Source organism: Vigna unguiculata, chromosome 10, assembly GCF_004118075.2.
Source record: "Vigna unguiculata cultivar IT97K-499-35 chromosome 10, ASM411807v1, whole genome shotgun sequence".
In the NCBI taxonomy this organism is placed as follows: Eukaryota; Viridiplantae; Streptophyta; class Magnoliopsida; order Fabales; family Fabaceae; genus Vigna; species Vigna unguiculata.
The window spans coordinates 26196612-26221600 of NC_040288.1; the positions used below are offsets into that span (position 1 = coordinate 26196612).

The window sequence follows — 24989 nt, forward strand, 5'->3', positions numbered from 1 at the left end:
TCAATTAAATTTTCCGGGTCCACAAAGCATGACCTATCATATTTTGATCATGTTGATGACATTCATTCTACGCATAATAGTTTATCTACATGGAAGTCCACCAAGGAGAGGGGAAAAATGTAGGTCCCCATGAACAATAAAGTAGTTTCCAAGTTGGATCAATTTCATCACATGTCACCTTTAAGAAGTTAATGTCATTGATGTCAAAGTTGATGGTCATTTTGGTTAATGATGTATTGTGCATTGTTGGAAAATGGATAAAGACCTGAACCTTTGACAGAATGGATTTATTTAAAGAAATTGGCCAATAACTCGAATATCATGCAATTTTTAGTGGTTATGAACAAATAGACAAACTACAATCATGACTTATGGAGGAGATGTTAGTGGTAAATTATTTAACCATAATCTTTTTACTTCTTTATACTTACTATTTATTCATAGAAAAGTGTAAACAAGTGGATGATTATACTCGACATGGGATACATCATTGTTAGTAGTAGGGATGGCAATGGGTCAGGTCGGACACGGATAGTGCCTACCCGCAACCCGACCCGCTAAAAAAAAATCCGCTCGTTACCCGTCTGTTTACTCGTCGGATATCTGTTTAAAAAATATCCGCGGATATTTTTAAAATCCGTGGGTACTCGGGTACCGGTGGATACCCGATACCCACAAATATTTTAAAAAATATATATTTTATAAATTTTTTAATATAAAATTATAAATATAAAATATAAATTAAATTAAATTTTAAATATAATTATAAATTAAATTTGACATAATAAAATATACTGTTAATTTTATTTTTAATTAAATTTAACTTAATAAAATATAAATTAAATTTTAATTTTAATTTTTTGTGGGTAACGAGTACCCACGGGTACGAATAGTATGATATCCGTACCCGACCCATTTATAAACGGATATTAAAATACCCGCTATCCGCTACCCGCGGATAATAAATACCTGCGGGTAGTAACTATCCGTCACGGATTTTATCCACAGATATCCGCAGACGCGGATATTTTTGCCATCCCTAATTAGTAGATACAATGTTGTATTTGTGTGTTTATTATGCAAAAAAGGAAAAATATGACAATATTCCCCTTACGAAGTAAACCTCCCACGTATGCCCGTCTTCATTGAATTGAATCATATGTATTGGACATGTTTATGGTTCATATTTTGTTTAGGTTGTTGTAGTTTTTTATATCTGTAGTTGCATTATATATTAATTACCATGTGCATTGTATACTTGTTTTAGATAAAGTTGGAGGATGGTTGGTCTCATGGACATTTTATGGTTTAATTTCTAATATCTGGCGGTTAAGAATTTTATGTTCGTTAATTTAACATGATCATAAAATAATTTAATATTAAAATGTAATAATTATTTTAATTTATTTAATTAAAAAAATTAATTAATTAATTAAAGTTTAGAAAATATTTATATTATTAATATATATATATATATATATATATTTATATATTTATGATTCATAATTTTTTTTCAATTTTACCTAAACCTTATTTTAAACTAAAATAATTATATTTCTATTTTTACTCTTTAAATTACCGTTAATATAAATTTAATTATTTTATAATTTAAAATAGTTATTTTGTCATTTTATGTTTTTAATAATTATTTTTTTAAATTTAAATAATTATTTATAATAAAAAATTATATAAATTATTTATTTTCATAAATATTTTTAGTAACAATTATTTTATAGTCTAATAAAGTTTTGTTAGAGCAAAAGAAATTGATATATATATATATATATATATATATATATATATATATATATATATGTTAATAAATTAAATAAAAAATAAATGTTTACGGGTCAAACTGTCAATCGTCTTTTGGTGGGACAAATTAGAAATTCTGATTTGTTTTATTGTAATGGTTATGAAGACTATTTTTGGTGAGTTTGATTAAAGAAGGTTGAATTGATCCTTTTGTCATCTTAATTTTTTATTAAAACATTTAAAGAATCATAGTGAGAATCATGTATTTTCCAATGATTTTCTTACACAAGCATATGCATAGATTACGAAGATATAACATTTCAGAATCATTGTGCAATAATGACTTTTGTGTTTAACCTTGTACTGGGTGTTTAGCCTTGTACTGGCTGTTTAACCTTAACCTTTGATTCTGCTCAATAACTATATAACCCCGCTGAATCATTAGAAAATTATTATCACTATAATTTAGTTGGTATGTGTAGAATCCCAAAATCCTTTTATTCTACTGTCAGATATGGGGAAGAGTTAACACATCACACTGAGAAAGAAATGAACATAAATAGAAAAGTAGGTACGCATAGTTCTTCACTGAACTTTGTAGTATTCAAGCCAGAAAAAAGTGTTACAATTTGTTAAAAGTTCATCGTACTAGGCTGATAAAAGAAAAGTCTTGTATTACATGAAATCAAACCAGAATAGAAGGCTGAAACAATTGCTTTCTTCTGGTTCTATGTCCAAACAAAACCTTCTGGCTATCCTATTGGTACCTTGTAAGTGCTCTGGTCCCTCCCACAACTTCAACCCCGTAGTGCATGTTTGCTTTCGTGTCAGAGTTGCATATAATTGATTTTCCAATAAAGAATAAGTGTATGTTTGGTTTCCAAAATCAATTTAAAAATAAAAAATTTACAGAGAAACAACTGATTGTAACTTATCTGTCAACGAATTGATTCAACTAAAATCAATTTTGTAACGCATATCATGATTCAAAATTGAATCTAGATAACCCTACAAGAGCTTCAAAACCTCCCTTTTGATTCTAAAACTACTCTTGCGACTTACACTTCGTTACATTCAGTATTCACATCTCTAGATCATGGCCATTGCAGGTGCTTCAAAGGGATGTTGTTGTTCCCACTCACATTGTGTCAGGGTTGGGTTAGAACAGTTTGATCCTTCAGGAACAAGCATATAGCAGTACAATCATCAACCATGGATTTATACTTACGTCTCCAAACTTTAACTGCATGGTCCACTAACAATTTAGCCGCCATGGACCTTTTTGGTGCTGAAGCAACTATGTCTATTACTTCACTGTTTGTTAGCACATCCCATACCTGTAAAAGAAAGAAAATTTAGACCCTTTTGATTGAGATAAATATGGGGAATAATAATTGGTTGTTGCTTATTGTTTGAAAGCCCTATTTGATCAAATGTTTTGTTGGAAGTTCACGTTTGCCATAAATAAGGTTATTTCAAGGTATATATAAGTGGGTACAAACTTTATAAGTCAGTTTTGTAAGATAGAGATTTTAATATGAAATTGCTTACCCCATCAGAAGCCAAAACCACAAACTCATCCTGCTCTGTAAGTTTTCTGTATGACACATCAGGAACTGAGATGAGACCATATTCTTTTAGGCAAAAATCTCCGAAGGCTCTTGCCATAGCCAGTCCAGGGCGATCCCCATTTGGCCTCCATAGTCTATTTACTCTTGGTTCTTCTTTTATAGAAAATATTTTACCTCCGCAGTTAATGATTCTTAAAGCTTCACCTGAGTGACATTGAAGAAGAAAAGTAAGTTAGACAATGGGAAATTAGGAAGAATGTCTTGTAAAAATAAGTTGTTTTATCTTATTTCACTAAGTTTTACAATCAAGTTATGAATAAACTCTCATTTGATTTGATAAGTTTTCAATGAATATGCGTTTAACTAAACCGTTTAACCAAATTTTAAGATCAGAAAACTTAGACTAACAGTTAATACAAACAAAGACAAACTTGGAATATCTGGGGTCAAGTCAACAGTAAGTTGAACAGGAACAAGATTGTTGTCATCTGCTCTTCTGCAAAGAACTGCACGTGAATCCCCCAAATTGCCAATAATTAATTGGTCACCCTGAATTTAAAGGGGTGAAAGAATGTGGTTAATTATAACATTCTTGCAAAAAGGCCACATTGAAAACAAGGAGATAATGAAATTCAGAAGGTTTAATTGTACCTGTTTGATAACAGTTACAGCAGTGCTACCTCCAGCTAACCCTGTAGGGTCTATGTTCGTAGCAAGGTCTTCATCCATTTCAGTGAAGCACGTCTTAAAACTTCCCTCCCATGAAGCAAAGGACATGTTTTGGTTATCCTCAACATGGACATTACTATCACTACTTCCATCTGTAGCATTAGTATCATTGTGTTTGATCACCTTTTGTTGTGACTGTTTGATTGATTCTGAGAGTTTTGAGGGTAGTTTGTCACGTATAGACTGTGAAAACCTGTGCCCCAGAGGGCCATGACCATCAAACACCCCACAAAAGATCATGTCCTTCGTTTTAGTGAAGTCCTGATAACGTATCATAGTAAACATTAATCTAAGACATGAATTCATTCGCTAAGAACCATTATGTTTTAATGATTTAAAACCATGATAAGTTAATTTTTGGGTTAAATATGTTTTTAATGCCTTAACTTTCGGTGAAAATTGAATTAGTCCCTTTTGAAACTTCGGTCTAATTTAGTTTCTAAACTTAAAAAATGTGTAGATTTAACCATTTTAATCAAATTTTGTTAAGATTATTTGACGATTCAATCTTATTTCATGATAGCTCACAATATATGAGTTGTTTACACTATTTGACACATTTCCATTTCAATATTAACTGAAAAACACATTTGAAAAGTAAGATAAACTTACCAAAATTTAGTTCAAATGACTAAATCTACACGATTATAAAAATAGGAGACTAAATTGATCCAAAGTTTCAAAAAATTACTAATTTAAATTTTCAGTAGAAGTTAAGAGACAAAATATATTTAACTCTTAATTTTATATCTGCAATTTCACCTTCTAAAACGTAATTTCAAACCTTGAAGACTTTAAGGAAAGCAATTCCAGGAAGATTGATTGAAAGGGAAATAGAAAATGAAGCCAAATTGCGAACATATACATCAAGAATCTTACCTTCCACACAGTGAATGCATCTTGATTAACTCCTTTTGAACCCTTTTTGCTGTACATTGATACAAACTCAGAGGACCCTCTTGACATGATACGGTCCCCATCATGTTCACATGCACCATCATTATGGTTAGGCTTGCATGAAGATTCCATATCATGTACTGAAACATGGCTGCAACAAGTTCCCATGATGACATCTCAAATGCAGAAGAACAATTGCCACAGATTTTCAGAGAAAACAAGTGAAGGAAAATTGCATTCAAGGAAGGTTGTTTTTGTTTTCATTAGAACAAAGGATGATTGGACCTTGAATTCGAATGAGGAAAAATATTGGTGTTTTTTGCCTTTTATCCGTAGTGGTTTAGTCTGTTAATTTTTGTATTAAGTTGTCGCAACGAACTTAATTAGGATTATGAGTTGAGTACTTGAACTGGCTCAATTCTAATTTAGATCAATATCATCCTAATCTATCCACTGTATTGTCTTTATTTGTGGATAATATGGAATTGAAAGCTAATTTGACAACTATATTAGTTGTTTTGTGAGTAAGGGTACAAAATAATCCGTATTGACAAGTAACCAAAAAGAAAATGTTTTCTTTGTTTTACAAGTTACAAGTAGTAAGTTAACCCCTGTGATGCATATTTTATTTTATTTTTTATAACGGAGAAAATAGTTTTTTAATTTTTGTGCTATGTGAAATAACTTTTCTGCCCAGTTTAATAATATTTACTATAGGAATCATGCTTCTTTTTTTTTTTTATAAAAAATATTATAATTCAACTCAAACTGTTCTCAAAAGTTAAAAAAATTATGATATTTTTAAAAATTAATTATTTATAGAAGTTATTTATAATAATTTTTAATTAATTAAAATTAGTATAAATGAACTATTTACGAAGAGTTGACTAAAGTGTTTATTCTTTTCTGCCAGAAACAGAGTATACATATATTGTGCTGAACTGAAAAGCATATATTGTATTTTCATTAATAATTAATATTATTTTAATATAGAAGCCAATTTGTTGTTCAAATAAATATTAATAGCATAATAAATTAAAAATATTAACTTTAAAGTTTTGATTGACAATTTTAATTACAAATATTTTAATCTAATGCACATATTAATAACAATAATAAATATAACTTTAATTTAAATATTTAAAATTTGAAATACATTATTTATCAAAATTATATTAATTATAAACGTTTAAAAAATATAAACTTATGAGATATGTCATATTATTTTATAAAGTTAACAAGCAAGTATAAACTAGTATTTTAAAATAATAAATTATTAAATATTATAAAATAAAGTTAATAAAAGATAATAATAAATAAAAAGGTTTCCTTCATAGGTTTTAATTCTCTCTAAAAATAAAAGATAATAATAAATAAAAAATAAAAAAATAATATCTTTCTTTTATATAAGTATCGAATGTCATATTTAAGTCTCGGACTTGTTTGATAATCAAAACACTCTTTCATAGACCTTTAATTCTTTTTTAAAAAAATTAATAATAATAAAATTTAAAAATTATAAAATCATCTTAAATATCATGTCAAATCTCGGATTTGTTTGATAACTAAATCTTTATCATGTAGAATCTCGGGTTCTCTTGATATTAATAAAATATACATATACATAAAAATCTAGAAAATTAAAAAAAACAAAATAGTAATATCAAACAACACATTTTTTACAAAGAACTACATTATCCCTGATTTTCCAAATGGAAATACGTAGGAGCGAAGTACAATCCTCGTCGGGCCAAAAATATAAAAAAATAATTTTGTTTTAATCTTTAATATTTTTGTAGGTATTTTTATTTTGTTTGATTTTTTGGGGAATAACAAATATTTTAAACATCAAATTCAATCTTGCACACTTAATTAAAGAAGGAACCGTCTTAAGACGGACGTTGTGGGGTGCTAATACCTTCCCCACACGTAACCGACTCCCGAATCCAAATTTGGTTTCAAAGACCATTCTTTTTTAAGGTTTTTCTATAGTTTTCCATAATAAACTATGGTAGCGACTCCTCTGTACCTTTTTTAAATCATTTTTGTCGTCCCGCCGCGATCTAGGTTGCGACAAATGACGACTACACTGGGGACATTTTTGAGAGTCGATCATATTAGTTGAATGTGCAAAATATATGTTTTTTATATATTTGTTTTCCCCTTGTCTTTTGTTTTATTTCATGTATATTTATCTATCTTTATCGGTCTTGATGCCATGTTTACTCTTTAATGTCCTCATATGATTATATTGTTAAAATTATTGAACCCTAGGGTAGAAGACAATTGTTATATCTCTCTGGGAATTTTCTGGTTATTTTGTATGTGTGGGTTTGGGTAGTCTTAGGTTACTCCCTTCACACACTACACATGCTAGGCTAGTGCATTCATTTTAATATTGGGGTCCTATACCCGGACCTGAGTTAGCCGTAAGGAGTGGAGGTCCAACGATTGTTATGCTAGATCTCGAATCTACTTGACTATTGAGAAGACTTCATCAAGAGTTTGCTTCCTCTTGACATGCCACATCTGTTAGGTCGCCTATCATTGTGGATTATGTCTTGAGGTTGACTTCAACTCTAGAGACCTGTGAGATAATTTAGAGCTATCCTTGGAAGAATCATATAAAAGCCCATAGACCAGAAAATAGATTTTTTATACACCTTCTAGGACACAAAGGGAGTGTGCATTTTTTTTAATATTCTCTTTTTTATATATAAAATTAAGTAGTTAATTTTTAATTGTGTCATATTTGCATCAACGTATAAATAAGGGCCTCTCGAGGCGCATACATGCATTACATCCACATTTTGTTTTCATTCATGCATGATTCCATGCACATAGTTTTAAGGTAAATAACATTTTTACATTCACTTGACACGTAGCATGGATTCACTTTGTATTCATGTCACAATGTATAATGCATAATATTCATCTCATTGATTTTTCATGCCACCTTGCATAGTACATACCATACATACACTCACATGCATGTGTATAGGTAGTTTCCAAATTTGTAGCATCTTGCATTTTCATGTCACTTTGCATAACACATAACATGCATCAACATATCTTGAAAAACGTTGCACTACAATAATTTTAAATTTTAATTGTTTCCTAATTTTTTTAAATTCATGAAATCCTGCGAAAAGTGAAAAAAATAAAAGAAAATAAATTGTTCTTTTGTCAAATCAGTTTGTTGAATAAATGGATAATTTTTATGAAAAATGGCATGCTTTTGAAACTTTGTTCTAATTTGTGTACATGGAATTGCTAAAATTCACTTCCTTTCCCATCCCATTTCCCATCACCTTTCTCCAATAAACTTTTTCTTTATATTCCATGGAGGATCATCATAAAGGGGCATGTGCCTTAAAATGAATTAAAATTGAAGTAAGTCTTTGAACAAAAAAAAAAGGAAAAATGAAGAAAAGTCTGTTAGACTGAAAAGCCAAAAGAGCGGTCTAGGCAAAAAGTAAGACAAAAAAAAAAAAAGAAAATAATACAAAAAAAGTAAGGGCAACCTCTAATGTGATTGATTTTTGTTTTCCTTTTGAAATTAAAGCTTTTGAAATTAAAAAAATCATGAGTTGAAATGATGTGTGGCCATATTTCTTTATCAAGAAAAAAATGATCTTCCTTTGTTACCTATTTTGAGCCTATAAAAAAATCAAAATTCTTTCTAATTACCCTGAACAAGGGTCACCTTCCCATTGAAGTTAACATAATATTTGCATCTATTTCATTTGACTTGTAATTCACCAATAAAAAATAAAAAAATTTGGAAAGACAAAAAAAAATTGTTTATGCAAAAAAAGAAGAAAAAGAAACAAGAGTTGGAAAAAGTGAAAAAAGTGATGAACAAAGGTAGTCAAATGAATTTTAGGTGCAACATTAGATAAAGACCCTTGTTTTAAATAAGCTTTATACCATTTATTTTGAGCCTTCACTATCCATTTTTTTTATATCCCTTAACCTTGGCCACAATACAAGCCTAATAAAGTCCACACAAATCAATGATTGGTTGTTGTTTTTCGAAAGCTTTAATTTAGAGAAAAATATTTTGTCATGTTAAGAGGATTGTAAAAAAAAAAAAGATTGAAAAAGTGTTCAAAGATTTGCTTTCAAGCACTTGGGCAATTTATTTTTGTTTAACATGTTTCCAAAGAGATCAAAATCAACACGAGTAGTCAAATTAAATCAAGGTCATGCCTTCTCATTCTTTCATGCTTTGTGCATTTCCTATCATATTTTCTACTTTGAGCCTAAACTTTGATCTATCTTTCTCCTACCATTACTCATTATTCTCACATTGAAATAAATTGGGGAGACGTTTCACTTGTTGTTCATACATTATAGTCGATATCTTGAATTTGGGCAATTATTGACTTTGATTGTCAGGTTTACATTGGGACAACTAGTATGAAGTCTCCCATTATTTTCAATTTTCTCATGCTATCAACAATTGGGGCAAGTTCAAACACATTTTATACCCTGAGACCAATCTATACCCTCAAATTGGGGTAAATTTTGAAGTCACCATCTTTTTTCATCAATAACTGGGACAAGCCCAAACACACCTCATGTCTTGAAGTTAACTCTTAACTATCAAATTGGGACAACTCCTTAGTCAATTACCTCATCTAATCCCTTCCAAGACCTTTGGCAATTTCATTTATGTCAGTTAAATAGTGTTCAAAAAGCAATGATACAAAAAAAAAGAGTTTCTCAATAAACTGATTAGACCAAAGAATATTTTTCAAAGAAAAAATCAAAACAAAAGGATTCCATAAATCTAAAAGTAACAAGTTGGGGATCAATTGAAATACGTTTCACAAAATGTAAAAGGTGAAAAAATACACGAAGGCATGTTCCACGGATAGATTCATCATACATACATCATTCATTTTTGTGAAAACAAAAAATTAACAAACAAAGGAACTTTCATCATGCATTCATACATTAATCATCAAAGTTTCAACTTTGTTCATGTAAAAAAAATCATAACATGTGCATCATACACTAACATTGTTAGTGTTCAAAAAGAAAATTCATAGGTCATGCCAACGTTATCATGCTCAAAATAAACATAACAACATTGTCGCACATCATAATCAATGTTAAAAAAAATACATAGTATGCATCAACATTTTTATGCATATATCATGTAAATGTTAGAAAAAGAAAGTCATAATAAGCATCAACATATTCATGCACTCATAAAAAGAAAATTCATAACATATGTTAGCATCTGCATGCATTCACACACATGACATCAGTTATCAAACAAAAAAATATCCAAACATGTGTTAGCAAAATTAGGTTCTATGTAGTATTTGGTTCAAAAAAAAAAGTCACAAACATGCCAACATATTCATGCATATATAATATTAGCATATTCATGCACGTATCATATTATGTTAGCATATATTCATGCACATATCATACTATGTTAGCATATTCATGCATGCATAAATCATCTAAATGCTCGAAAAGAAAAATTCATAACATGTCTTAATCATCATGCATCATGTACATACATCATAGTTCTTTTTCATGAAATGAAAAATTCTTGTCACTTTTGGGACCGAAACCCTCTTCATTCACATGAATGGTTGTCGAATCCTTTTGTTTCAAAACGAAGAAAATGAAAAAGATACAAAATTTGGTTCTTTGATGTTTCTCGAATTGATGGTCCTCTTCATTCATATATCCTCAAGCCCAAATTAGTCTGGCCAAGGCCTAGTTTCGCACTGGCCCCTCAAGCCCAATTTTATCTAGCCACCTCAAGCCCAGCTTTGTCTGGCCCCAAGCCCAGTTTCGCACTGGCCCCTAAGCCTAACATTGTCTAGCCTCCAAGCCCTGTTTATCTGGCCCAAGTCCAGTTTCGCACTGGCCCCTAAGCCTAAATTTGTCTAGCCCCTAAGCCCAGTTTATCTGGCCTAAGCCTAATTTCGCACTAGCCCTAAGCTTAGCTTTGTCTAGCCCCCAAGCCTAGTTTATCTGGCCTAAGCCCAATTTCGCACTAGCACCTAAGCCTAGCTTTGTCTAGCCCCTAAGCCCAATTTATCTGGCCCAAGCCCAATTTCGCACTGGCCCCTAAGCTTAACTTTCTCTAGCCCCTAAGCGCAATTTATCTGGCCCAAGCCCAGTTTTGCACTGGCTCCTAAGCCTAGCTTTGTCTAGCCCCTAAGCGTAGTTTATCTAGCCCAAGCTCATTTTCACATTGGCCCCTAAGCCTAGCTTTGTCTAGCCCTAAAGCCCAATTTATCTAGCCTAAGCCTAGCTTTGTCTAGCCCCCAAGCCCAGTTTTGCACTGGCCCCTAAACCTAGCTATATCTAGCACGCAAGCCTAGTTTATCTAGCCCAAGCCCAGTTTCACATTGGCCCTAAGCCTAGCTTTGTCTAGCCCTCAAGCCTAGTTTCGCACCAGCCCCTTAAGCCTAGTTTATCTGACCTCCAAGTTCAGTTTTGCATATCTCTCAAGCCGGGCTTTGTCTAGCCCTTAAACCTAGTCTTACCTTGTTTTTGTGCTAGTCAAAGTATTCACATTGCCATCAATTTTTATACACGTTTTTTTTACGTTAAACAAGATTCCCAAACCAATCCATCTGAGTCATATCTTGTTCTTCATGTTTCTAACCTGGGGCAACTTTGTGGGTTTCATTTTTTTTCCCATTTAGAGTTCTAGCATACAGTGTTCATATAATCTATCAAGAACAAAAATGAGTCTTTTTCATTCATGAGTTTTGTTTATCAGAAAATTCATTTCGAATTTCACACGTTGATTTCATATTAGAACCCTTCACAAAATGGTTACAAACTTTCATTTCAATATCGGCCCTCTACGAGGTAATGGTCGAGTTTAGGTTTCTTTTGGTATCTCGACCCTCTGCGAGGCAATGGTCGAGCCTAGGTTTTCTTTGGTATCTCGGCTCTCTGCGAGGCAATGGTCGAGCCCAGATTTTCTTTTGGTATCTCAGCCCTCTACGAGGCAATGATCGAGCCCAGGTTTTCTTTTGGTATCTCGGCCCTCTACGAGGCAATGAGAGAGCCTAAGTTTTCTTTTGGTATCTCGACCCTCTGCGAGGCAATGGTCGAGCCCAGATTTTCTTTTGGTATCTCGGCCCTCTACGAGGCAATGGTCGAGCCCAAATTTTCTTTTGGTATCTCGGCCCTCTACGAGGCAATGGTCGAGCCCAGGTTTTCTTTTGGTATCTCGGCCCTCTGCGAGGCAATGGTCGAGCCTAGGTTTTCTTTTGGTATCCCGGCCCTCTGCGAGGCAATGGTCGAGCTAAGGTTTTCTTTTGATATCTCAGCCTTCTGCGAGGCAATGGTCGAGCCCATGTTTTCTTTTGGTATCTCGGGCCTCTACGAGGCAATGGTCGAGCCCAGGTTTTCTTTTGGTATCTCGGCCCTCTACGATGCAATGGTCGAGCCTAGGTTTTCTTTTGGTATCTCGGCCCTCTGCGAGGCAATGGTCGAGCCCAAATTTTTTTTTGGTGTCTCGGCCCTCTGCGAGGCAATGGTCGAGCCTAGGTTTTCTTTTGGTATCTCGACCCTCTGTGAGGCAATGGTCGAGCCCAAGTTTTCTTTTGGTATCTCGACCCTCTGTGAGGCAATGGTCGAGCCCAGGTTTCTTTTGGTATTTCGACCCTCTACGAGGCAATGGTCGAGCCCAAGTTTTCTTTTGGTATATCGTCCCTCAGCGAGGCAATGGTCGAGCCCAGGTTTTCTTTTGGTATCTCGGCCCTCTAAGAGGCAATGGTCGAGTCCATGTTTTCCTTTGGTTATATCGGCCCTCTGCGAGGCAATGGTCGAGTTCTCTTTTTTTCATTTTTGAAACCCGAACAAAATGAGTGTTTTTATCTTTACTTATCTTTTACTATGATAATATGAAAATTTCACTTTCACATTATCTAGTCAAATCTAAGTAAAGAGGGGCTGTTGTCAACACCCAATTTCGTCCGGGTAAATGTTTTTGTTTGGTTAAAATAATAATAATAATAATAATAATATAGAATATAATAATAATAATAATAATAATAAAATAATAAAATAAAATAAAAAAATGTTTTGATTGATGGTAAGTTTTTAAACTTTAATTCTACCATGGGGAAAAAAGAAGAAGAAAAAAAGAGAAGGAGAATCTAATTTATTTTTAATTATCACACTCTTTTCATGAGCCCAAATGTTTTAGATATTTTTACCCCCACGGTTTGTTATTGACACTCTTTACATGACATGTCAGAAAATGACGTTTCATAATTTTTGTTTTTAGAGAAGTGTATAATATTAGGAGCAATATTTTTTTATAATAATTTGAATAAATATCTTGCATTTACACCGGAAAGGTATTGTTGTAATTAGAAGCAAATATTCCCGATAATAATGCTTTTAGAGAATGGTAAGATTTTAATATTTAGAAGAAAATATTCCTGGTAATAATTAGAATCAATTATATGAATTATATGTTAGGATTTGACCATAATCTTTATGTGACAGAAAATGTGATTCTTGTCATTACAGGCAATATTTCGTTAATAATTACCGTGGATATTATGCAACGATTTAATAAGATTAATTCCTTCCCCATATATTTTATTATAATTAAATACTAGGATCTCAATGGTACCCCAATGGGCCTATATAAGCACAAATTTTCTCTAATGCAACAGAAAGAACAAATTCGAAAAACCCCTATCCTTTTATTAGTAGAGCACACGCAAAAGGTGGTCACATTAAGGTAAATTCCATTTGCTCCTAATGCTTTTCATGATTCTCTTATAATATCAAATATATGATCGTTTGAACTGTTGTATGATTAAATGTGTTTCGGGTTCTCAGGTTAGATGATTTTTGATTTGTCATTGAAGTGTTCAACTTCTTTCCCTTTATTTTTATCTTGATAAATAAAAAGGTTTCCTTCATAGGTTTTAATTCTTTCTAAAAATAAAAGATAATAAAAAAAAACTATATCTTTCTTTTATATAAGTATTGAATGTCATGTCAAGTCTCGGACTTGCTTGATAATCAAAACACTCTTTCATAGGCCTTTAATTCTTTTTTAAAAAAAAATTAATAATAATAAAAAATAAAAATGATAAAATCATCTTAAATATCATGTCAAATCTCGGATTTGCTGAGATTCAATCATTTTAATGTTAAAAAATTTTAGTGTAAATAATTTAATTTTGTTATAAAAAAGTTTCATTATTTTAAAACACACAATCTCTCTATAAATCACTTTTCTAGAGTTTTCTGACTTCTCTCTCAGAGTTCTCAATCATTATTGTTCGCTTGATTCAAGATTTGAGACCGTAGGAGTTTCTCCAATTTGGATTGATCAGTTTCTCCATCCACGTAAGTTAAGTTTCAGTCATTTTTTCTTGGTCTTCTTTTGTTTATGTTGCATGTGAGATTTTCATCTTTTATTCGAGTCTTTGCTGATTAGTAACGGTATGTCTTTATGGTTCTTGTGATGTTTGTATGTGTCGATAGAACATCTTGTGGAGTTGAAGCATTTTGGCGTTCTTAGAGTTGTTAGGGCTTGTGGAGCCACTTTGTCAAGTAAGAGAAGCTAGGTTTATATTGAATTTTGATTTTGGTGTGAATTAATCATCTTGGTAGTTAATTGTGATATGGTGTGTTGAATTGATGAGTTATATATTGAACTGTTTGATATTCGATTTGTGTTTATTCTAGATTTAAGGAAAATTTTGAATATGTGCTTTGAGTGATTGGGTATCAGTTTTGAACTCTCTAAAACCATTTGGAATCAACAACACTAAAGGAAAGGTCCCAATTAGTCACTTGCACATGATCAATTTTTCCCCAAATTGCTGTTTCTAATATACTACCGAGTGCCATTATAGTATTGCCAAACGCTAGGCCAGTGACTTGGTGACATCGAGTGTCCATTTCGTACTGCTAGACACTAGAAATCTGTGGGTTCCCAAGGCTGGGAACCAATGCCACTTTTCCTACTTTTCCAACTAGAGCCTTTGTTGAAGGTTGAAATGGGTTTGTCCGAACTAAAGGTCAAGACAAGTTGACTTAAGGTGAAAATTGAGATGAATTCATTAGATCAAAGGTCGAGCGATTTAGCTCAGACTGAAAGTGGAAATGAGTTGTCCTATGTTGAAGGTAGAATGCATTCCATGGTCTAATACTACATATCTATGCACAGTACCAATCAATTTCAACATGTGACACGTAATTGAATTTTTAAAACTTCTCTAAATGCCAAGTGAAATCTGAAAAAGATTATAATAGGGTTAGACTATACAATAATTACTAGATTAGATTAAGATAAATACCTCAAGAGACAATCAAATTAGATACAAATGGATATTTAAAATTTCTTATAAAATCAAAGTTAGAAGTCTTATGTATGGCAGAAACATACATAAAGTGACACACATGATGAGAACAAAAAATTGGAAAAACCAGGATTGTCATCACTCTTGAATGGCAGAGAGATTAATACAAAATCAACAATTAGCTAACTGACCCTGAACATGCAAACAGACGATGCTTGTATACCATAAATAAACAGTGTGAGAATTTTGTAATAGTCATTAGAAAACGTTCTATAACAAATTTATCCTTTAAACGTAAAACCTAGAACTTGTGTCTGTTGTTGTCAAAGAAAAAAATAATGTTAAATTATGAAAATTGAATTATCTTATCTATCTTCCAATATGAAAAATTTATAAAAATATTTTCATAGCCAATTGGAAGTTTGATATTTGCTTTTTCCTACTTGAAAGTTGAAACCTCTAGTATTATCAAGCAGATGTTAAAAAATGTGCACGAGCTGTGAACAATAATCAAAACAAAAAAAGTAAGGAAGCAAAGAAATTATGAGTGTAGTAGCACACAAACACAATGGGAAGAGTAAAGGGCTTAAATAAAACTCTTAAAGGGTCTGATTTGAGTACAACAAATTGAGTATGCATCCAAGAGATTCCTTCATGCATGAATGAAAGAAAAAATGTGCTTCGAGGGACATTGAGAGATTTGGGAGATATGAGTGATGAAAAAAATTAATTAAGAAATTTTGACACCTTTTTCGATTCAAAATCTTAAAAAACATACGGAGATTTGAAACAAATGAATGATGAAGAAATCTTGTTATTTTTTCTTATTTCTACTGAATCTAAAACTTGAAATATAACATGATTCCAACCCTTAATAAGATGCCAAATTTTGATGTAGTGAAATTCCATAAGGAATTGGCCAACCTAATCTAATTCCTTGAATCACTCTCACAACAAAAGAAAAAATCTAAAGAGAGTTTTTTTATGTGATCACAATGTCGAGACAATAAATCATCAACATCTTTATCCTTCTTAGAATTGAAAAACAAAATTCAAACATGAAGTCAAATACAACTTTGCATTTTCAAATACAACATCGAATTCAGTTGCAATAAGAAAACATAAAATTTGCATATAATTCTTCGGGGCAGGAAATGAGTTGAGGGAGGATAAAAGAATGTGAGAAATTTTAGTCTATTTTTGTACCAAGTTTTTCAAATTACAATGACTTCCTTTAATACAATCCTTATGATATATACGTATGGATTCACAGTGAAGTTTAATGTTTGTTCTTCGATGAACTTCATGATGAGCTCTGATGAAACCACCCCTCCACTTCGATATTAAGCATCAAAAAGCTGAGTCTAATGTAAAGGATCAATCTTATTCTACTGAGTTATTTCCTTTTTCCCCTTTTCCCATATAAGATATTTGACGCACTCTTCCATTTCAGACCTTGCCCTCAGTTCCTCCACCACTTGGCCATGAACCTCAACTTTGCGCACATGAAAATATGAGCTTTTACTTCAAGTTTTCCTGAAAGTAATATTTTTTGTAATATATTATTTGCATGACAATGCATCTACTGATACAATTTTCCGCAAAGCTTATGCTGTGTGTGCAGCATCTCTACCATGTGATTGTAACGCAAATGAAGTAAATTTTAGAGATGACAAGAGAAGCTCGTAACAATAAATTGTGATGACAGAATATACAGGTTTGACCTGTTTTATTGCAGTAGCTAGATTGAATTCAACTATGAAAAAAATGGGTTAAACCAGCAGAGCAGTTCACGTATGTCTCAATTGAAGTAGGATGAACACATTCCATATATATGAGAATATTATGAATTTATGACGTTTCAAAAGTATGAAAAGAAAAGAAATTCATGGCCATGATTAAACTGAGCTTGAACTATTGTAGTGCAGTTTCATTTCAAAATTTATTTGACTTCCATAAATATGTCTCATTTGAATTGGCACTAAAGATAGAATTTACTTTCAAGAACTCAATCCAAAGGTGCTGACCTGCTAGAGGGCAGTATATTACAATTTCCTACAAACGAACTTCAGATGTGTCTAGCAGGGCATTTGACATGGCTGACTGCAAAATCAATAATAAGAGGTAAACCTTTTGGTTTGTATAGCTTTCATCCGCAACCTTGTACACCATGAAAAACCTTCCAACTAAAATTCAAGCTGTTGGGATCTTATTCAAAGTTGAATTTAAACCCATGGACCGGTGCAGTTTCTCCAAGCCAATCCAGCATGTCTGAAAAACAAATACCACCTTTCTAGTCATGAATTTAATTTTGACCTCAATCAGCTGTTTGATTTATTTTATATAAAACAATTATAAACTTGTGTTTAGAAAACATGAATGGATAACATTACTTCAATTTACCCTTCTAAATGAAATTTCAGTGGAATCATCATCTGTCTTCCAAATTCACCACAATACTTAGCAGAATCTTGGCACTGACCACACATAAAAACTGTTCAGTGACTACGTTTAATCGAAAATGACATGAATGCTCACTGTAAATAACATAAATACAAAATGTTAGGTTTCCATTACACTTGCAATTCCAGTCAAGTATGAAACTGAACAATTAACTAATTTAAGGCTAGTTGAATGAATGCAATATTAATTAAGTTAAATTTGAAAGGAGAAAGACAAGAAAGATAACACAGACAGAAGAAGTTTTTGATGGTTAGAGGTTGATGAAGTAAGTGAAAGAAGGAGAATTACCAGCTCATCATCCTTGCTCGTTATATCCATCTACCGTCAATCTTTATCCCACGGACATGGCAGATTTTAGGCCAAATGTGGCGGTCCTTTTTGTGGCATCGTTTTTGCAGCAAGGGACACCCCATAATAATTAATTTTGTTAGAGAGACAGGCAGCCTTTCTCCCGCGACATTCTCCAGCGTTTTGCAATTTTCAATGTACAATTCGCGTAGGGATGTGAGATGGAGAAAGCCCATGCAGTCCAGAGTCTCCAGACTTGAGAGGTTACAGAGACGTAGAGACTTAAGGGAGGGAGGCAGCAAACCCTCCTCTGGGAAGGAGTTGATGCCATCACATGGTCCCCACACATCGAGAGAGGTAACCATGTCCATGCATACCCATGCTTTACCGCTTAGTAGTTTCTCACAATTGCTGATCGAAACTTTTATCAAGTTTGGTGGCATACCTCCTACAGGGAATGACTCAATTTGTTGGCAGTTGGATATGATAAGATATTCCATCTTTGGGAAAAGAGTTCCCATCTGATCGGGCAACGACTTCAACTTATCACAATCATAAAAACTAAAACAAGTCAAATTGGGCGCAGACAATCCTTCTCCCAAGAATGATACAAAGTTGGGACAGTGGCCAATCTCAACACAGTTCAAACTCTTCAACGAATCTGATCCAGAGACCAAAAGTGATTCCATATTTTCACAGTTTGTGATTCTAAGAGAAGTGAGATTTGGGAAGATAGCCAATTGAAGAGATGTTAGCGATTCACAACTATTATTTATTGACAGTGATTCCAGTAATTCGTGTTTGTGTTGCATCGGGAATTTCATTTTTGTTAAACCACTGATACGAAGAGTTTTCAGCGATGCAGGAAGACGATCACCTGGAAACAATAAGGCTGACGAATAGTTCTGTAATGTTAAATATTTGAGGCAAGTAGGTTGGATGTTAGTGATGGCCTCCATCATGGACTCTACCATTGGGCCTCCTTCTACGTCTATACTTTCAACCAAAAGAGGAAACTCATGAAACATTACTTTGTCGCTTTTGCGTATCTCTAATGATCGAAGGGTGGGAGCCCTTGGGACAGAGGAGACAAGAAGCTCGCAGTTTACAATGCTGAGATTTTGAAGAGCAGGAAGGTGATTTGGCAAAGCTCCCTTTAGTTTGGGGCAATCAGTTATATAAAAGCACTTAAGCACAGGAAAAGCTTTTGAATCAAAGGAATTCCACACCTCCCAACAAGGCATATCAGAAATTTCTAGACGCTCAAGGGAGGGAAAGGGTATCACAGACGAACAATTTTCCATCTTAAAAAATTCTGCATCAATAGTCTTCACCGAATTCATGTCTGAAATATTGAGGAACTTGAGAGATGGTAGTTGTCCCATTGAAGGAAGCATGCAACAGTTATTACAATTATATAAACTTAGACGTGTCATGTGGCAGTAGCAAAAGTTCCCCATCCATTTCGGAAATCTGGTTCCTTTATAACCATCTATTGACAGCGATTTCAGGTCTTGGTGGGGTTGTAACTTGCTGAGTACATCTAGTTCAATTTGGAAGTCGATGATATTGTCATTGACTATAGACCATTCCAAGGATAGATGGGTAATATGTTTCTTATCCCTTATCCTGGCCTCCAATGCTTCTTCACCTTTGGTAACATTCTCCAATCCCTTAATAGAAAACGCACCACGGAGGTTTGGAAGTCCTCCCAGTTCTTTGATGCTATTCTCTGCACGCTTGCCTGCAATATAGAAGTCCAACTTCTGTAACTGATTTAGTTTCCCCATCCTTTTAGGCATCTCTTTTATGGGAATATCAAGAATTTCAAGATAACGCAAGTTTACAAGATTTTGCATGGCACTAGGCAACTTAGTCAGCTTATAGCAAAAAGACAACTTCAAGGTTTGTAGATTGTACAAATTACACACTGACTCCGGCAAAGATTTTATACTTGTACCAGTGAGATTTACATAACGCAAATGGATCAATTGACCAATTGAATCAGGCAGAGCAAACGGACTTTGGAAGTGACAAAACGATAAAACTCTCAAGTACTTAAGCATGGACACTATAATATGTGGTGCCATTTCGTTGTTGAATGGAGAAAAGACATAATTGGTCAGCAAGAATGTTCTTGGAGATTTAACTGTGTCAAAAACTTCAATATCGGAGACTGGATCACTGAACCTTGTAAAAGACAAATGACGAGTCTTTTTACTAATTTTGGTTTCTTTTCCAAATTCATCTGTCCTGAAATAAAATTCCCCACCAATGGATGTCGCTAGGTCATGCATGAGGTCATGCATTACGAAACAATTACCCCAAATCCGACTACTTGAACATTGGAAAAAGGATCTCGAAAGCAAATCATCAAAATACTCGTGACAAACTTCTTCTAAAGTCTTTCCTTTTTGGGGTGCTTTTACTATATCTTCAGCCATCCACAGCTGGATCAGTTCATCTTTTATAAATTCATAATCTTTGGGGTACAGTGAGCAATAAACAAAACACCGCTTTAAATGTGGAGGGAGATGATGATAACTAATTCTGAGTGCTGGAATAATTTTACACTGACCTTCAGGAAGTTCCCAGATCTCACTTTCAAGTACATTAATCCAATCCCTAATAGCCTGCTTTCTTCTCAACATCCCTCCAAGCGATTGTGCTGCTAAAGGCAACCCATTACACTTTTTAACAATCTCTTTCCCAATCTTTTCTAGGGTTCCTCTTTTCTCATTGGCTTCTGAGAGAGGAAATGCATGGTTTGCAAATACCAACCAACAATCTTCATTTGACAATTGGTTTAGATGATGTACGTTAACAGTTTGAAAAGGGACTCTAACAACCACACTTTCATTGCGGGTTGTGACAAGAATTTTACTGCCTCTAATCCCGCTTAGAAATGGTTTTGTAAGACTACTCCAGTTATCAAAATCCTCAATCCAAACATCATCCAAGACAATCAAGAATCTTTTACCTTTCAGTTTGTCCATCAGGTCAAGTTGAAGGGCATTTAGATCACTCAATTTACAAGGCTTTTTGGTAATTTCTTCTATCATAGTTTTTGTGACCTTCACCATATCAAATATATCAGAAACACAAACCCATGCCTTTAAATCAAATATCTGTTCCTTCAATTTGCCATCGTTGAACACAGATCTGGCCAAAGTGGTTTTCCCAACCCCACCCATGCCTACAATAGGGATCACAGACACCTGTTCACCATCAGTGCGATCCTCTAACACCAATTGCATTATGGCCTCCTTATCTTTGTCTCTACCGTACATACCATACCCATCTTCCAGAGATGTTGGTTGAGCTTTCCATTGCTGGTAGCTCTCCACAGGAATATCTTTCAAATCAAGACTCTCCTTTTGTTTTAGAATATCATCTAACCTTTCAACCATCTCTTCCAACTTACTAATACTAACAATCTTTTTCCTGTTGAAAATGCGAGAAAAGGAATTGCTTAACTCCTTTTGGGTAGCAGCTTTAGTAGAAACTTCATCAAGTAAGTCATCAACCTCATAGATAACATCTTTGAGAAGATCGAGCCACTCTTTGACAGTGGAGTCAGTGATTTGTCTCTTCTCAGCATCAGCAAGCACAACTCTAACAACTATCAATTGGTTCTTCACCTTTTGGAGCAACTTATCAGGCTTCTTTCCCCGGATCAAGTTAACAACCTCAGGAGAGGCAAGCTTTTCGAAAAGAACGTCAACGAAAGCAGAAAGTAGCGCACCACCGACTACGGCTAATGCCATTATCTCAACAGCAAAAAACTGGGCTGGTTCTTGATGAGGGAGATTTGGCCTGGTTTAATTAACTCTCTTCAATTTACCTTTTTATGCTCCGAGAGTACCTGCTATCAAAATAAACCTTGGGATATGTATTAAAAATTTTGATCGTTGAGATTGAAGATGCTTAGTTGGAAATCTACCGCTTTCTCCTTTTCAAAAGGCAAAGTTCATGGTCGGATGCCTTTTGCAAATTCAGCATAGGTATATTAATTAAAAATTCAATTGTTGAGAATCAAGACTTGTTAAATGAAACACTAGGGTCAGGAATATAAATTTATTTCACCTAGCGTTTTTCTTATTTACTTTCCTGTAAGTATATAGGAAAAATAATTATAGAAACACAGCCATATTTAATTGAGCCTGTTGCAAGTATGCTTAATGATGTAATAAATGTGGTCATAGTTTACGATGTGAAAGGCAGCAATTAAATCTCATGTATGGGCAAACCATATTCAATAGTGTGCCCATTTGCTTTTTGATATCACCTTGGCTCAGCACGGTCCTTGTAGACATAATCAATCAAAAGGTCAATTCTAATGAATAAAAATTTATTTGATGATATTCTTGAGTGATTTGGTTCACTTTCTTATGATACTCTTTAACTGGTTCTTTTTATTCTTCATTTTGTTATTTATTGTGGCTGCTAAAGATCTTTTAGATGAAATGAAAGAGCAGGAAGTTATTACTCGTTCTTTTCTAAAATATAACATTTTTAAGTAGAGATAACTTAACTTTCATAATAGGATTTTTTCTTCATCCTACAAGGAATCTTGTAAATATTTCTTTAGTTGAGTAATACTTGGCATGAACATGTAACATTTTTAGAATTCCACCTATCACTAACAAATATTGAACCTTCATTAGTCTGAAAAGACATCATAGATCTTAAAACATTACACCAAAAGTGTAATGTAATTCACATGCCATACACATTAGGGATGATCACCATAGTCACTACATAGGAGTGTCAAACCGAGTCAACCCACTAACCCGATATAAAAAAGGTATATCGAGTCATATGTGTTTCTGCTCGTCAACCCGGAAGAATCCGACCAGTCTGATCCGCCAATCTGTCGGGTTACATCACAGACCAACCCACTCCAACTCGTGGCCCATCTTCATTCATCCATCTTCATTCACCCACCCACAACAACACATTGGCGGAAAGAGAGAATCTTGCCTTCCTCATATTTTCATTACCTCTATTTTGTAATTGCATTGAATCATTTATTAATTTACAACATCAAATCCTTGAACATAGTCCAACATAATCAGAAATCAAAATTCAAAATAAAATCGAAAGAACGAAAAAGAGAAAAAGAGAAGTCGCATGGCAGAAGGGGAGCAACCCTAACGTAGACTTCGATTTAACGACAATGTTATTGAGCGGAAGAAGGGGAGGAGCGACGATTCTAGCAACGACTGAAGAACGGAAAAGAAAAGTCATGATGAAAGAGAACCCTAACGACAACTTCGACTAGAAATCCTAACTACGACGACGGTATCACCGGTGATAACCTTAATAAGTTGAACAATAGCGTGAGTAGAGATGGCAAATAAATCCGCCCCCGTGTGTATTACCCAATGTAAGACCCGGGAAAAATTAGAGTAACGGAGGACACATGAGAAAAATTAATGGCTTGATTAATATTGTTGATTTATTTAATTTAATTAGGTTATTAAATTATGAAATATGAAATAATTATTATTTGAGTGATTTATGTTATTTTTGTATTTATAATAATTATTTAAGTGATGTAAGTTATTGTTCTTTTATTTTAAATTTTAATCTAATTATGATTTGTTGAAAACGAGGTTTTATAAAATAATAAGCGCGCACAAAATCGTGAATATGCATGTAGCTTAATGGTTGTGGTATGTGGTGTGTGTGCGAGGATTGTGGTTCGAACCTTGTAGGCTGAATTTTGGAGGTGTTGGTTTAAAATCATTTTTTTCTCTTTTAAAGTGTGGGGCCCACAAAACTTTGCAATCAATTTTCTCTCTCCTCAATTTCGTTGCAGATACGTGATTTGTATGCTGTTTTTTCTTTTTGTTTTTTTTTCTCTCCATTGTTGCCACGAATTACAAAGAAATAAAAATGGCCACCTAGATATTGTTTTATTTCAAATCTACAAAATCTTAACCGAAGGTGAGGGTTTCGGGTTGATGATAGAGTGATGCTGTTAGGATATATTAGATGAGTTAAATTAGAGTTTCAAGAAAATGTGAGAAAAAGAGGAGCGGAGTAGATGAGAGAGGAGCCGTGAAGATGGAAGTTGGGAGGAAAATGTTTGTTGAATGTTGCAGAACCAGGTAGGGGAAGCCAACCTTTTTTATGTTATTCTTTAGCTTGTTTTTCTATTTTTGCTTCTTCTTTTGGGTTATTTGCACCGCCATTACTGTCATGGGTGCTGGGTGTTGTTATCATCCAAATATTACATGAAGCTTTGTGCGTTGGGTGATTTTTATGTGTACATGGTGCCACTCTTTTTGTTTGCATTTATCTTCTCTTCTTTCATGTATGCGGTGCAGCCATGCATGATGGCTTGGTCAAGGGTATTAGGACTTGAATAATACGGGTTGTTCAAGGTTTGAATGCATAGGGTGAAAGCTCAGTGGAAGTGTGGGAGCAGTGGTTTCTTTCTTTTGTCTTTGTGTTCAAAACAGGATTTATAGACCTTATTTGCTATCATGTGCATGGTATTTGGATTCCAGGTTTTTTGAGTTAACCTTAGTGGGTTCTATCAAGTGCCTTGTAGAAACCTTAATGTGCATGGGGTTGTTTACCATGAATGAATGAATTACGCGTTAGAGGGCTTTGCTTTGCTATGCATGGGTTGCTTGGAGTTAACATGAAGGAAAAATAGGGGTGCTTAAATGAGGTGGGACATCAAAGGGAGTATGGCCGTGGGTTTTTCTTCTTTTGTCAAGTCTAGGTTGTTTTTTTTTTAAGTCTTAGGGTTGGTGGTATAATTAAAGGGGTTGCATGTTATATTGCATGGATAGAAGAAAAACGAAGCAAACATGGTTGGAGATGTTTTAACGTGTTACAGCTTTAGGGGCAGTGCATGGTTGTATTTCAGATGGGTGCAACTTTAGTTTCATTCACACTTCATACCACATGTTTAATTCTCTCTCATCACATGTTTACTTTGATTGGT

The 24989-nt window shown here is 33.7% G+C and overlaps 2 protein-coding genes across 6 annotated transcripts; both read right to left on the minus strand.

Annotated features, from left to right (window-relative positions):
* Positions 1 to 2903: 2903 nt before the first annotated feature.
* LOC114165460 (probable protein phosphatase 2C 74) lies at positions 2904 to 5120 on the minus strand. Its single transcript, XM_028050079.1, has 5 exons — positions 4935 to 5120; positions 3978 to 4316; positions 3758 to 3875; positions 3307 to 3530; positions 2904 to 3092 (listed from the first exon to the last, which is right to left on the minus strand). Exons 1-5 carry the CDS (start codon positions 5118 to 5120, stop codon positions 2904 to 2906), a joined length of 1056 nt encoding a protein of 351 aa, XP_027905880.1.
* Positions 5121 to 16421: 11301 nt separating this feature from the next.
* On the minus strand, positions 16422 to 22005 carry LOC114165938 (putative disease resistance protein At3g14460). Of its 5 annotated transcripts, none has more exons than XM_028050575.1 (4): positions 18026 to 22005; positions 17678 to 17751; positions 17302 to 17545; positions 16422 to 16810 (listed from the first exon to the last, which is right to left on the minus strand). In XM_028050575.1, the coding sequence occupies exon 1, from the start codon at positions 21790 to 21792 to the stop codon at positions 18046 to 18048; it is 3747 nt and encodes a 1248-aa protein (XP_027906376.1). In that variant the 5' UTR covers positions 21793 to 22005; the 3' UTR covers positions 16422 to 16810; positions 17302 to 17545; positions 17678 to 17751; positions 18026 to 18045. The 5 variants fall into 5 exon arrangements, with proteins under 5 accessions (XP_027906376.1, XP_027906378.1, XP_027906377.1 ...); XM_028050577.1 differs by having other exon boundaries at positions 17668 to 17751; XM_028050576.1 differs by having other exon boundaries at positions 17668 to 17811.
* Positions 22006 to 24989: the final 2984 nt, after the last annotated feature.

What these genes read in the sequence shown, in the direction of transcription:
- LOC114165460 (XM_028050079.1), bottom strand. Translation starts at nt 5,120, where the DNA reads ATGGGAACTTGTTGCAGCCATGTTTCAGTACATGATATGGAATCTTCA. An exon ending in CTTGACCCCAGATATTCCAA is followed by an intron (nt 3,531 to 3,757) that starts GTTTGTCTTTGT and finishes AATGTCACTCAG; the next exon opens with GTGAAGCTTTAAGAATCATT. An exon ending in TGGTTTTGGCTTCTGATGGG is followed by an intron (nt 3,093 to 3,306) that starts GTAAGCAATTTC and finishes TTTCTTTTACAG; the next exon opens with GTATGGGATGTGCTAACAAA.
- LOC114165938 (XM_028050578.1), bottom strand. Translation starts at nt 21,792, where the DNA reads ATGGCATTAGCCGTAGTCGGTGGTGCGCTACTTTCTGCTTTCGTTGAC.